The sequence below is a fragment of the Hyla sarda genome, chromosome 8, assembly GCF_029499605.1.
Source record: "Hyla sarda isolate aHylSar1 chromosome 8, aHylSar1.hap1, whole genome shotgun sequence".
In the NCBI taxonomy this organism is placed as follows: domain Eukaryota; kingdom Metazoa; phylum Chordata; class Amphibia; order Anura; family Hylidae; genus Hyla; species Hyla sarda.
The window spans coordinates 40,749,771-40,763,470 of NC_079196.1; the positions used below are offsets into that span (position 1 = coordinate 40,749,771).

The 13,700-nt window shown below is 42.9% G+C and overlaps 1 protein-coding gene across 2 annotated transcripts in view; it reads right to left on the minus strand.

Annotated features, from left to right (window-relative positions):
* Window positions 1-13,700, minus strand: part of ITGB6 (integrin subunit beta 6) — a 163,321-nt gene that overhangs the window by 86,407 nt on the left and 63,214 nt on the right. The window contains exons 5-6 of one of the 2 annotated variants that reach the window (XM_056533687.1): window positions 9,898-10,102; window positions 4,672-4,918 (exon numbers count right to left, since the gene is read on the minus strand). In XM_056533687.1, coding sequence (XP_056389662.1) covers window positions 4,672-4,918; window positions 9,898-10,102 — 452 coding nt within the window. Of the gene's footprint in view, window positions 1-4,671; window positions 4,978-9,897; window positions 10,103-13,700 lie in introns of those variants that run through there. The other variant, XR_008846878.1, reaches the window with a different exon arrangement.

The following is a 13,700-nucleotide window of genomic DNA, read 5'->3' on the forward strand; positions in this document are numbered from 1 at the left end:
TCTCTATACATGCAAAGTCTCTCAAAGATTAAAAGCGTTTTAGAGTCCGTAGACTGATATGCGCTGTTCCACTGGATTTAGGGGATTTAGTTTCGGTCCAGTAGTCCCGCTAGCTTTAGCGGGGATTAGTTTAGAACTCACGGTTTAGTTTAGGCTGAGGCCGGTAGGTTTTCTGGCGTGTCTTTGAAAGTTGCGCAGATCCGTCCTGCTAGTCCGGCAGCCATGAGAGCAGCAACCCAAGAGAGCGATAATTGGCTACAGCTCCTTATAAGGGCAGGGGCTAGACTATAGCTAATTGGTCCAATACTTCTGTCAATCAACTTTACATAGAGTTATGGGTAAACATGTGACCCAAGGACCTCCAAAGGTTCTCCAACATACCATAGAGGAATTAACATAGTCACATGACTGAAGGTCCTGAGACGCTAACAAGGTAAGCATACTATACCTTATATTAAATCTACACATTATTGAATATGTACACATAAACATTACAAAATTAGAAAAGAAGAGAGGCGACTAGGGGCTGTCCCACCTGGGGGACCCTACCTGAGCGTAGTAACTCTGACTTTGGGGACCACCATACAGGGTACGGTATGCAATACGGTACCGGGACACCACAATATGTTACAGCTCATTGTATATAGAACAACTTTCTAATAGGATTTTTTTTTTTAAATGCTTCCTTTTAGGTGTATTTTAATTTTTTAAATGTGGCCACTAGGGGTCTCCATAGGAGTCCCTGGCCGCAAGCTTTTGCATTGATTTCGGACTCACACAGGCCTGGCATTGAGTCCGAAATCGCAGAGCACTGGCTGAGCACCTGACGAGCTCAGCGCAGCTCCCCGTCTATCGATCAGATACCCCGCAGGGCTCTGTACACTGAGGACAAGCAGGGCTCTGTACACTGAGGACAGGCAGGGCTCTGTACACTGAGGACAAGCAGAGCTCTGTACACTGAGGACAAGCAGGGCTCTGTACACTGACGCCAAGCAGGGCCCTGTACAGTGAGGACAAGCAGGGCCCTGTACACTGAGGACAAGCAGGGCTCTGTACACTGAGGACAAGCAGGGCTCTGTACACTGAGGACAAGCAGGGCTCTGTACACTGAGGACAAGCAGGGCTCTGTACACTGAGGACAAGCAGGGCTCTCTACACTGAGGACAAGCAGGGCTCTGTACACTGAGGACAAGCAGGGCTCTGTACACTGAGGACAAGCAGGGCTCTGTACACTGAGGACAAGCAGGGCTCTGTACACTGAGGACAAGCAGGGCTCTGTACACTGACGCAAAGCAGGGCCCTGTACACTGAGGACAAGCAGGGCTCTGTACACGGAGGACAAGCAGGGCTCTGTACACTGAGGACAAGCAGGGCTCTGTACACTGAGGACAAGCGGGGCTCTGTACACTGAGGACAAGCAGGGCTCTCTACACTGAGGACAAGCAGGGCTCTGTGCACTGAGGACAAGCAGAGCTCTGTGCACTGAGGACAAGCAGGGCTCTGTGTGCTAAGGACAAGTAGGGCTCTGTACACTGAGGACAAGCAGGGCTCTGTGCACAGAGGACAAGCAGGGCTCTGTACACTGAGGACAAGCAGGGCTCTGTACACTGAGGACAAGCAGGGCTCTGTACACTGAGGACAAGCAGGGCTCTGTACACTGAGGACAAGCAGGGCTCTGTACACTGAGAATAAGCAGGGCTCTGTGCAGTGAGGTCAAGCAGGGCTCTGTACAGTGAGGACAAGCAGGGCTTTGTACACTGAGAACAAGCAGGGCTCTGTGCACTGAGGACAAGCAGGTCTCTGCAAAGCGGGCTCACTCGCACTCGTCTTCTAAAGCCCCAAAAAATTACAGTAAGCGAGAGCTAATGTTCACATGGGCATATAAGTTTGGACATTAGTGTTTCACAAATAGGGACAGAGGAAGGAGGGCCTCCCCCTTCCTCCCTCGCACACAGCAGAAGGACTGAGCAGCCATAGTGAGGGGGGAAGAGGTATTTATCATTTTTGAGTAGAAATAAGGACAGGGATAGTGATAGTGAGTGTCAGGGACAGATGGGGGGGGGGAGATTAGGGAGAGTTTAGTTGATGACAGGTACTCTTTAAGTCCTATTACTAGGTGCTGCTGTACAAGTGTGGTGACCCGGTACCGTATTGCATAGTTACTGTACCTAGTGTAGAGGTCCCCAAAGTCAGAGTAACTACGCTCAGGTAGGGTCCCTCAGGTGGGACAGCCCCTAGTCGCCTCTTCTTAAGTCTAATTCTTTAATGTTAATAATCTTATATATTTAATAATGTATATCTAATACAATGTATAGTACTTACCTTGTTTAGCGTCGCAGGACCTTTGGTCATGTGACCATGTTAATAACCTCTATGGTATGTTGGAGGACCTTAGGAGGTCCTTGGGTCACGTGTTACCCACAGATCTTTGTAATGGCGATTGACATCAGTAATGGACCAATTAGCACTAGTCCAGCCCCTGCCCATATAAGGGAGCTGTAGCCAATTATCGCTCTCTTGGGTTGCATCTGCTCGTGGATGCCGGACTAGCAGGACGGATCTGCGCAACTTTCAAAGACACGCTAGGCCTCAATACCTAACGGCCTCAGCAGAACTAAAACCGTGAGTTCTAAATTACCCCCGCTAATGCTAGCGTGACTACTGGACCGCAACTAATCCCCTAAATCCAGTGGAACAGCGCATGATTCTTAAAGACTCTAACTTGCTAAAGTCCCAACCTTTGTCAATCTCCAAAGGAAGCAGTTGTATGACTGTAGAGACTGTTCAGTTTATGAAGCTTACAGAAAACCTTCAGTAAAAGTTATACCTGTTTCAGAAAACTCTCCAGTTGTGGACATTCTATTATTATCTACCTCCCTATCGCTCTTGGGAAGGGTGGCGGTAGGACAAGCATTACTGAGGAGCCCTCACCCTGGCGTCACGAATAGCAAGGGTTAACAAGCACCCTTTAATTACCGCACAGCTACACTCCCCATACCCTACACCCCCGGGCTATCACACATCTTTTATCTTTATTATTTTTTGCCAATAAATGATCCTGTTGAGGATCTTTATCACCACCTGGACTTCATCATTGCTTCCTCCACTACCTGGATTACAGCATTACCACTCCTAATAGTCGCAGTGCCGGTCTCAAGGGTTCTTTTTGCCGCACTTTCTACTCACATTTCTACAGGACGACTTGGGTCGACTCCTGCAACCCACTGGCTTGACAGCGTCTCTAGGATTGATGGTACCCCATGTTGTTGGGGTTATATGCCTATTACTACCGTCTTGAGGTGAACGGCCATCTATAAGTCCCGTGGGGTCATCCCCATATTCCCCCCACCTCCTATACATATATATTGGGGTAATACACGAGGCGCAGCCCGTTGGTCTTTCTCTTTTATACAGAGGCTATCACACAAGATGACATATATCATAACGAGGTATGATAGAAAAAGGCTGTCTATACATAAAATGGACTATTTTCACTTCTGATTTAAAGTTTACCAGTCAGACCCCACAAAAAAAAAACTGTTAAAAAAAAACTGTAAAAATTACTCAGTACCTCATCCTGATCATGTTCATGTAATTTTTATGTCTCTACCACTGATATATCATATTTTTATGTCTCTACCACTGATATTGCATATGAACACTGTCTTTTCCTTCTTGTCAAAGGGAGGGTCATGTCCCTCTCTTGCCTACACTGTGATAAATCCTCCCCTTCTCTCACTCTGCTGACTCACTGCTCTGGGGGTGAGCCTGGCAGTCCTGCTCTTTAACCCTTTCTTCTCTGGATTTCGGAGTTGAAGTTTTGCAACATCTGGAGGGCCACAGTATGAGACCACTGCATTACAGTGATGAGAACATTACTGCACTTACTGCAAAATACTACAATAATGAATAAATGATTAAAATGATGATGACTACAATGTAAAGTAAACTATTATATCTGTAATTTATATTCCATATGGAAAGTACATTGAGGTCAAGATTTATCAAAACCTGCGCAGAGGAAAAGGTACCCAGTTGCCCATACCAACCAATCAGATTACGGCTTTCATTTTTAAAAGGGCCTGTGCAAAATGAAAGAAGCAATCTGATTGGTTGCTATAGGCAACTGGGCACCTTTTCCCTCTGCACAGGTTTGGATAAATCTCCTCCTAAGGGTGAGATTTGTCAAAACCTGTCCGGAGGAAAAGTTGCTGAGTTGCCCATAGCAACCAATCAGATCGCTTCTTTCATTTTTGAAAAGGAATCTGGATAATAAAAGAAGCGATCTGATTGGTTACTATGGGCAACTCTTCTTTTGGACAGGTTTTGATAAATCTCTATGGGGGAGATTTATCAAAACCTGTCCAGAGGAAAAGTTGCTGAGTTGACATTAGCTTCTTTCATTTTTAACAAGGCCTCTGCAAAATGAAAGTAGTGATCTGATTGGTTGCTATGGGCAACTGGGCAACTTTTCCTTTGCACAGGTTTTGATAAATTTCCCCCTAAGTGTCTATTTACAGGAAATAAAGTTGTGTCATTTTGGCACTGGATGTTGTCTTCATTTTGTCACGGTGCGATAAGTCACGGATTAGTAACACGTTACACGTTACTACAATTCAACACAGTCAGCAGTTATAGGAACATTATGAGTAAGGCTGAGTAAGTTCTTACTGGCAGGGGTTCTTAATATACTCAGGAACAGTTTTTATATACGGAGAGACCGGCTTTTCTACAAATGTCCCAAATCCCAGTCGGAAGTTACTAGTCAGATTGGACATTTCCTTAGAAAGCGTAGATCCGAGTTGTTGTATGGTCCTCAGATCATCACTCATGGAGGCTGAGAGGTCCATTAAGTAATATAAGTCTACTGGGTAATCTTCGCTTTGACGGATATCAACTTGAAATGTAACTGGGTTCCCTGGAGGAATTAATGGACAGAGAGTTAGAATAATAGCTTTCAATAGTATCTATACTGGTGCTGGGTTTCAATAATGATGGAATAATGCTTTTTAATACGGTATAAATGTGTCCAGATGTTTTTGCATATTTGTTCTTCATCCCTTCTCTATAAAGCTGTTCTATGCCGAATTAAGTTATTGGATGATAAATTCATTGAAATGCACTCAGAAAAGTTATTATTTCTACCTGTGAACCCTCTTAAAGGGGTACTCTGTTGCTAGACATCTTATCCCCTATACAAAGAATAGGGGATAAGATGTCTGATCGAGGGGTCAGGCCGCTGGGACACCCCGCGATCTCTGTGCAGACACCTGCCGTTCTGTCACGCCCCCTCCCATAAAAAATGAATATCAAACCCCTCCCATAGACATGAATGGAGGGGGTGTACTATGACATCTCGAGGTGGCGTGGCGTGATGTCGGGACCACAGCTTCCCGAACCTATAATGTTCAGAACGCTGGGTGTCTGCATGGAGGTCGCGGAGGTCCCAGCGGCTGGACACCCGCAAGCAGACATCTTATCTTCTATTCTTTGGATATGGGCTAAGATGTCTAGCAATGGAGTACCCCTTTAAGGACGCAGATATTACTCATTTTTGCACTTTTGTTATTCCTCCTAGCCTTCTGCCATAACGCTTTCTTTTTGTCACCTACAGACCCATATGACGGCTTGTTTTTTGCGCCACCAATTGTACTTTGTAACGACATCCCCTATCTTACCACCAAATCGTCTGACCCCTATAATACTTTTATTTTATTTTTTGTATAGGGGGCTGTTTGAGGGCAAATTTTTTTGTACTGTGGTCTGTAGTTTTTATCGGTACCCTTTTTGTTTTATGGGGCTTTTTGATCGCTTTTTATACATTTTTTGTTTGATATATGAAGTGAACAAAAATCATTATTTTATTATTGACCGCGCAGTTTAATTAATGTTATATTTTATTAGTTCAGACATTTTCGCACATGTAAATATCACACAGGTTTATGCTTCTTTTTGTTTACATTATTTCATTTGAAAAATGGGAAAGGGGAGGTGATTCAAACTTTTATTGCATTGATCACTGTTGCTCAGTGTTATCAACGCTCCATTACTACAGGCTGCTGAGGCTGCCTGCACCATTGGAGCACCGATCAGATGGGACGTCCTCTTAGCTGATCGGGACCCTGCGCTTTCGTAGTAGTGGTCCTGATTAGCTCACTTTGAATTTGAAGGGGTACTCCGGCGCTAAACATCTTATCCCCTATCAAAAGGATAAGATGTTAGATTGTGGGGATCCTGCCGCTGGGGAACCCTGCAATCTCTTCTGCAGCACCCGCGTTTTTCAGCTGCACAGAGCAAGGATCGCTCTGTGGCTGATGATGAGGGGTGCAGGGGACAGAGTATCATGAAGACACAGCTCCACTAGACGTCTCCTCTAGATGTCACGCCCCGCCCCCTCAATGCAAGTCTATGGGAGGGGCGTGGCAGCCGTCACGCACCTCTGTGCAGCTGAAAAACAGGGGTGCTGCAGGAGAGATTGCGGGGGTTCCCAGCGGCGGGATACCCGCGGTCTAACATCTTATCCCTTATCCTTTTGATAGGGGATAAGATGTTTAGTGCCGGAGCACCCCTTTAATTTCAGACATCAGCCGGATTGACAATGCTTGGTATTAGCTGTGAGTCCTGGCTGCTGATAGCAGCCGGATCCCACCAGCTATTAAGTGCACTCAGCTCCCAAGTGTACTTCAAACAGTGGGCGCAGGGTGTAAATTTATGCCCTGTGTCCTTAAGGGATTAAACTAAATCTCTTTGTAAGCGAAGAGGACAGGCACACTCACCGGTGGGGTAGCTAAGGGGGTAAGAAGGTAGCGGTGATAAAAGCCCAGCTTCTTATGTAATACAAAAGGAGAGGAGTGCTTCCTTGTGTGGAATCCAATTACAGAGCACTGTTCACATGTAGTGGTCAAAATGCACTAACCTGATGCGGTTGTGCATATGTCAGGCACAACGCTTACAAGAGTGTGTATTGATGAGAGCGATCAGCTGCAGTGGCTTCCCACGTGTATACTTGCCAACGTGAAGACAATGGAGAATGGAGGAGAAGGAAGTTGGAAGCTGACTTCGCGCTGCTGATATTCAAACCAAAAGGACTGGACGGTAATTGTTGATGGGAAGTACATTTATTAATAACACAAAACGCGTTTCTGGTTGTGATCTACCCTTTCATCAGGCGTGATATCATATGAAGAGAATTAGGATTTAAATATACACATAAGAAGACACGTCATTACCGGAAATGATGTATCGCCCCATAAGAATTCATACATTAAATTACACATAGCAGCACCAAAATACAGAAAATTAATCCAAAATAAGTATGAATAAAATGTCCAAAAAACATATTATAAGACATAAATATCTCATAGCCCCTGAAGACGTGGTTGGTACCATGAAACATGCAGGGGAGACATATTGTTGGGGTTTTATGTCAGCTTTGGTCCCTTTATAAAACGTACTGCAGACATTAAATACATCTATTGTTACTCCACATAGGAGAACCAAAATGTATGATTATAGGGACTGTGCTGGTGTTTTTAATACACTTTTTTGGACCTTTTTAACTACAATAAATAAAAGTTAAATTTTAATACTTGCACTAACAATAATAGAGGGGGAATTCTTTTAGGGTTTTATACCCCGCCACCTTTTGGTGATTGGGGTTTGGTTATTTGTTGTATATTAACTCCTCCCCACTCTGGGCGTTTTTGGTATCGAGTTTATAGACAGGCACTATCATTTTTTTTAAATAAATCTCAAGGTCAAGAAATACAATGGATGTGTTGGAAATACATGGAGTGAAAGCCAATCCCCAATCATTAATATTCAATTCTTTCACAAATTCCAAAGCATCATGCTGGGTTCCTTTCCATAGTATAAACAGATCATAGATGAATCTTCAATAACTAATATTTGGGGATGTTTAATGTGAAGGGACTCAAAATGCCCCATGTACAAATTTGCATAACTAGGGGCAAATTGAGTCCCCATCGCATAGCCTCTCATCTGACGAAATATATGACTGTTAAATGAAAAGATGTTATGACGTAAGATGAATAAAATAGAATTCATCAAAAATTCACTCTGTATTTATATCACTGTCCGATTCCAAAAAAATTCTTGTTGCAATAATCCCTTGTTCTTCCATAATATTAGAGTACAATGCACTCACATCTAAAGATAAAAATAAATATTCTTGTTTAGTAAAATCTGGCAGTCAAATCTGTAGTTTCCTTCCCTAATAAGCTGAGTAGAATCATTTAAAAAAGATGGTAAAACACATACATGGGATACAATATGGGATTCTAAAGCTGATTATATAAAATTAGTACATTCAAAAAAATAATCTCCAAAGGGATCTGTCTCCAAAATTTGATAATAATCAGGATCTGATCAAATTTGCATGGCCTCATGGATATAATCAGACCTATTTAGTATCACTGTACCGCCTCCTATGTCGTCTGCCCTAATAATTATCTCATCATTATTTTTAAGACTAAAAAGACCCTTTCTTTCTAATTTGGAAAGGTTGTCAATTTGTTCCATGATCAGGTTTTCACCTAAGTCACGAAATTATTTGCAGGCAAGAGAATGGAAAATCTCCTAAAAATTGCCTCTATGGTCAAGAGGATAAAAAAATTAGATTTCTTTCGGACATCTACATGTTTCATCACAGTGGGGGAATCAATAATCTCTGGATCGGGAGACAAGGTGCCAACATCAAGGTAGTGACACCTTTTTTCTTCTGCGCTATTGAAAAATACCTGGTGAGCGACAGTTTACGGGTATATTCATTTAGATCAAGAAATACCTGAAAAGGATCTGGGGGAGAGGAAGGACAAAATGATAGTCCTTTTGATAGGATGGATATTTCATTCTCCTAGATAAATTGAATATTTTTACTTTCTGGTTGGGTTGCTTGTCAATTTTGGTTCTTTGCTTATTTGCCCCACCCCTGCATCCCTGTGGTCTATTTTTCTTTTTACATTTTTTGTTGTTCTTGCTGTTGATTGTGAATTTTTTGTGTGAAGGTAACACTGCCATGTTCCGCAATTGTTTTTTCATGGGAAAGTAATGTGCAATTGTTTTGGACTCAGTATCGGTAATATTGAAGTTACATTGTTCAGAACTGAACAGTCTAAACAAGACACATTGACCAAAGAGTCATCAGAGGTTAAAGAACTAACAGTGTCATTCACATGGCTTAATCCTACATCAATAACCGTAGTAATGGAATTGTTCAGTTCATCAGTGTAATCTAATGCTGAATCATGTACAGTGAAAATAGAATCATCAGACACCGATGTTTCCATAGAACATGTAGTCTGTAATAATGGATCTGATTCATACTTATTTATATGTTAGCTTAATTTTCTGTATTTTGGTGCTGTTGTGTGTAATTTAATGTATGAATTCTTATGGGGCGATACCTCATTTCCGGTAATGATGTGTCTTCTTATGTGTGTATTTAAATCCTTATTCTCTTCATATGATATCACGCCTGATGAAAGGGTAGATCACGCCCAGAAACGTGTTGCGTGATATTAATAAATGTACCTTCTATCAACAATTACCGTCCAGTCCTTTTGGTCTCAATATCAGCAGCGCAAAGTCAGCTTCCAACTTCCTTCTCCTCCATTCTCCATCAGCTTCTTATGTGGACTCCAAAAGTCACTATGCTACCTAAGAGAAATGCACTGAAAAATGTGCCGAGGCTTATCCGTAGCACACCAAGTAACTCAGGGGCGTAGTCAAGGGAAAGGGGTGGAGCTGTGCATATTATTGGTGCCTCCTTGGGGGTAGGCATCAGCCATTTATTCTGTCTTGATTACAGTATTTATGTGCTGGGAAAATTATTGCCCTGGTGTAGGAAATTGTGGCTACAACTAACTAATAGCTTACCTGGCCTGAGTTTAAGAACAAGCTTCTGAGGGGAGATCTGTGTCACATGATCACTGGTTTTCTGAGCTCCTTCGGTAAGGGGATTCTTTTTCTTGGTTTCTACCGTAGATACAGGAAATTCAATATGGTTGGTTGGGCATCCTTTAGATAGCAGCACTTCAGGGGTATCACAACGGGCTGAAACTCCCAAAGGATCTGTAAAATTCTATAGAAAAGTACAAACAAACCAATATACAAATTTAAAAATCTGTGATGTACATTGCTTACAAAATATAATGTCCAAGCTGTATTAGCACCTATAGTATTATGTAATGATAACTAGAGTTATCCGTACACATGCAATAGCCGGCCGCTATCTATGAAGCCAGCAATTGGCTGAGCAGGCATTTATTATGTATTAAGACAGAGGACAGGAAGCGCTCAGCAGAAAGGAACGGCACTGATGGAGGGACTCATCAGTGAGCGCATTTTTCAAAATGCTTTTACCCTACCTTGTACATGTAGAGAGATCTGTCAATTACGGAATAGGACCCACCCGGTCCTACTCAGTAAGATTGATAGCTCTCTACATGCACACGGCTCACATGACTACTTAGCCCAGCAATACATGAATAAATAACAAATTATCCTGAAACTATATTAGCTCCTCCTATTCTATAACATTATCCCTACAGATTGGATTGCAATTTAAATGTGACCGGTTCCCTTTATGGGGGTACTCCAGTGTTGGAAAACTTATTCTCTCTACACAGGATAGGGGATAAGTGTCTGATGATAAGGGGTCTAAGACCTCCTGCGATCTCCAGAATGGCCCTTGAATCTCCCTGTGCATGGGACGTGGGGTCGACTCGCCTTCATCACAGGGGCGGATCCCGGGGGGGCAACAGGGCAATTGATCCCCCCCCCCCCCGAGGGCCCTCCCTGCCACTATTCCAAGTGCTGAGATTTTCTATGTTGACATTCCCCTATGCTAAGAAAAGCCTGATAGTGCCCCTCCCGAGATCCGCCACTGCTCACCATGTATTCTTTAAGAAAGCACCAGAGACAGCCGAGTACAACACTCGTGTATCTTTGGTGCTTCCATAGAGAATGCATTAAGGGAAGTTTTTGACCATGCACTGCATGTACAGGGAGATTGGGCCCCTATTCAGGAGATCATGGGATCCGTGATCAAACACTTATCCCCTATAAGTTTTCAAATGCTGGAGTTTCCTTTTAAACTCAATGAACTCACTTTGTCATACTTTTTGCCAGTATCCCAATGTATGCTGCAGTACATTGCTATTCCTACATGTACTGGCAGTGTACATTAAGCATTACATAAAATGGGGCTTTACTGTATATACATTCTTCAGTTGGTATAATACATCACGCATCAGTTCTATCTCCCAAAAAAGGAATGAGGGTCATTTAGCGATTTTTGACATTTGTGGTTCAATATTACTTACTTAGTATTTTCATATGGATATTAGAAGCAAGTATGATAACTGTGCTGAGCTCCCACCAACCACAACAAAACACCAATATATCTGGTTCATACCCAAAAATGCTAGTGAAAGCCTCTCCTCAATGATCATAAGCTGTAATGCTCATATCCTACATAGCCATAGGGAATCCCAACCCTTCATATCTCATTTCCCAGCAGTACGAGGAGATGGTAAGATCCTGCATAGATGAGGTCTGGACATCTCGGGGGCACTCCTCCTCGACTTCCGCCCAGACTATAATATTGATTCATTTTCCATTTATCTCTAAAGCAATCTCCACATCTAATTCTGTTGTATTAGATGAATGATGTTTTTTACCGAAGCAGGAAGTGAAGCTCAGTGAGTGCCCTTAAATGGCTCAATGAATTCCTCCCACTGTTCTGTCTGATCTGAAAATATTCACTGTAAGATGCTGTAACAAGAGACTCACGGCGTATGACTTGTGTGAATATAATAATATGACCTGTGTGAATAAAAGACAATACAGCAAAAAAAAAAAAAAAAAAACTATTTCCTATGAGTGTCAATACCTTGAAAAATCCATGTATGGAGGGAAATAAGGTACGGTGGACCCAGGTAACAATAATATCCTGAGCCTTCGATTGTATCTAGTAATCACTTCATTTATAAAGTAGAATTATAGGGATGTCCCCATTTTTTCAAGACAGAGTACACATACTTATCAATAACCAATGCTTTTGTTAAAGTCATGTAACAGCAGAATTGCCTCTAGACTTTGTAAAGTGTTAAGGGAAAGTCAGGCCCTCACTGACACTCATAATTAAGATATGCCCCCAGTTAGGGAATCCCCCCTATTAAGTAGAAGCCCCCAGAAGATAGGTAATCCCCTCTTAGGTAGGAACCCCCAGTAGGTTAAGAATGCCCATTATGAGGTAGAAGCCCCCAGGAGATAGGTAATCCCCTATTAGGTAGAAGCCCCCAGTAGGTAGAGAATCTCCCTATGAGGTAGAAGCCCCCAGTAGGTAAAGAATTCCCTGATGAGTTAGAAGCCCCCAGAAGATAGGTAATCCCCTCTTAGGTAGGAGCCCCCAGTAGGTTAAGAATCCCCATTATGAGGTAGAAGCCCCCAGAAGATAGGTAATCCCCTATTAGGTAGAAGCCCACAGTAGATAGAGAATCTCCCTATGAGGTAGAAGCCCACAGTAGGTAAAGAATCCCCCGATGAGGTAGAAGCCCCTACTATGTAGGTAGGGAATCCCCCCTATTGGGTAGTCGTACCCAGAAGATAGTTCTAACATGACCACAAGAAGGGCCCATCGACTCTGAAACTATGAGAGGAAAAAATGTTTCCTGCAGTATTTAATCTCACCCTTGGACTTTTTGCCAATTTTACTACTCTTTTAAACTGAAATTCAAATAGACTAAAAAGGGTTGTCCGGCTAAAACTAACTAACCAACTATCCACGGGATAGGGGACAAGCAGCTGATTGCGGGGGTAAAACCGCTGGGACCACCTGCGATCTTTGGAATGGGACCCAGGCTCTAAGTGAGGAGCACGTGCATTAGACAGAATGCTCTCCAGTCTTTCTATTGGAGCACTGAATAGATGCGAGTACAGCACTCTGACATCTCTGGCGCTCCGATTGAAATGAATGGAGCGCTTGCCGTCTACCATACTTGCTCCTCATTGAGAGCCCAGGTCCTGTTGCAGAGATCGTGGGGGGTCCCAGCAGTCGGACCCCCCACGATTAGCTACTTATACCCTATCCCATGTATATGGGATAAGTTAGTTTTAGCTTGACAGCCCCATTTAAATATACTTTTGCCATTTGATCAACACAACATGCATAGTACTTAGTGCCTAGTACTGAAAGTACATAATAACTTTTATTGTGACAAACAATAAAGAAAGCAAAAACGTTGAATGCATAAGTATTTACGGTACCCCCCCCCCCCATCCTCCCTGACTAATAATTGTCCTGTGAACAGATTCTCCCATCTCAGCTATTGATCTTTACAGCTCCTCCTGAGTTACCTGGGCCTCTTGGTTGTTTCTCTGATTATTTTTTTCCTTGCCTGTCTTGTCAGTTTGGATGGACGGCCTTGTTTTGGTAGACTTGCGGTTGTGCCATACTTTTTCCATTTTTTGATGTTGGATTTTATGGTGCTCTGTGAGATGTTCAAAGCTTGGGATATAACCTAACACGGCTTGGTACTTCTTCACAACTTTATCCCTGTTCTGTTTGGTTAGCTCCTTGATCTTCATGCTTCTGTTTGTTCAGTAATGCTCCCTAACAAACTCTGAGGCCTCCACAGAGCAGGTGTGTTTGTGAAAAGATTACATTGCAGACAGGT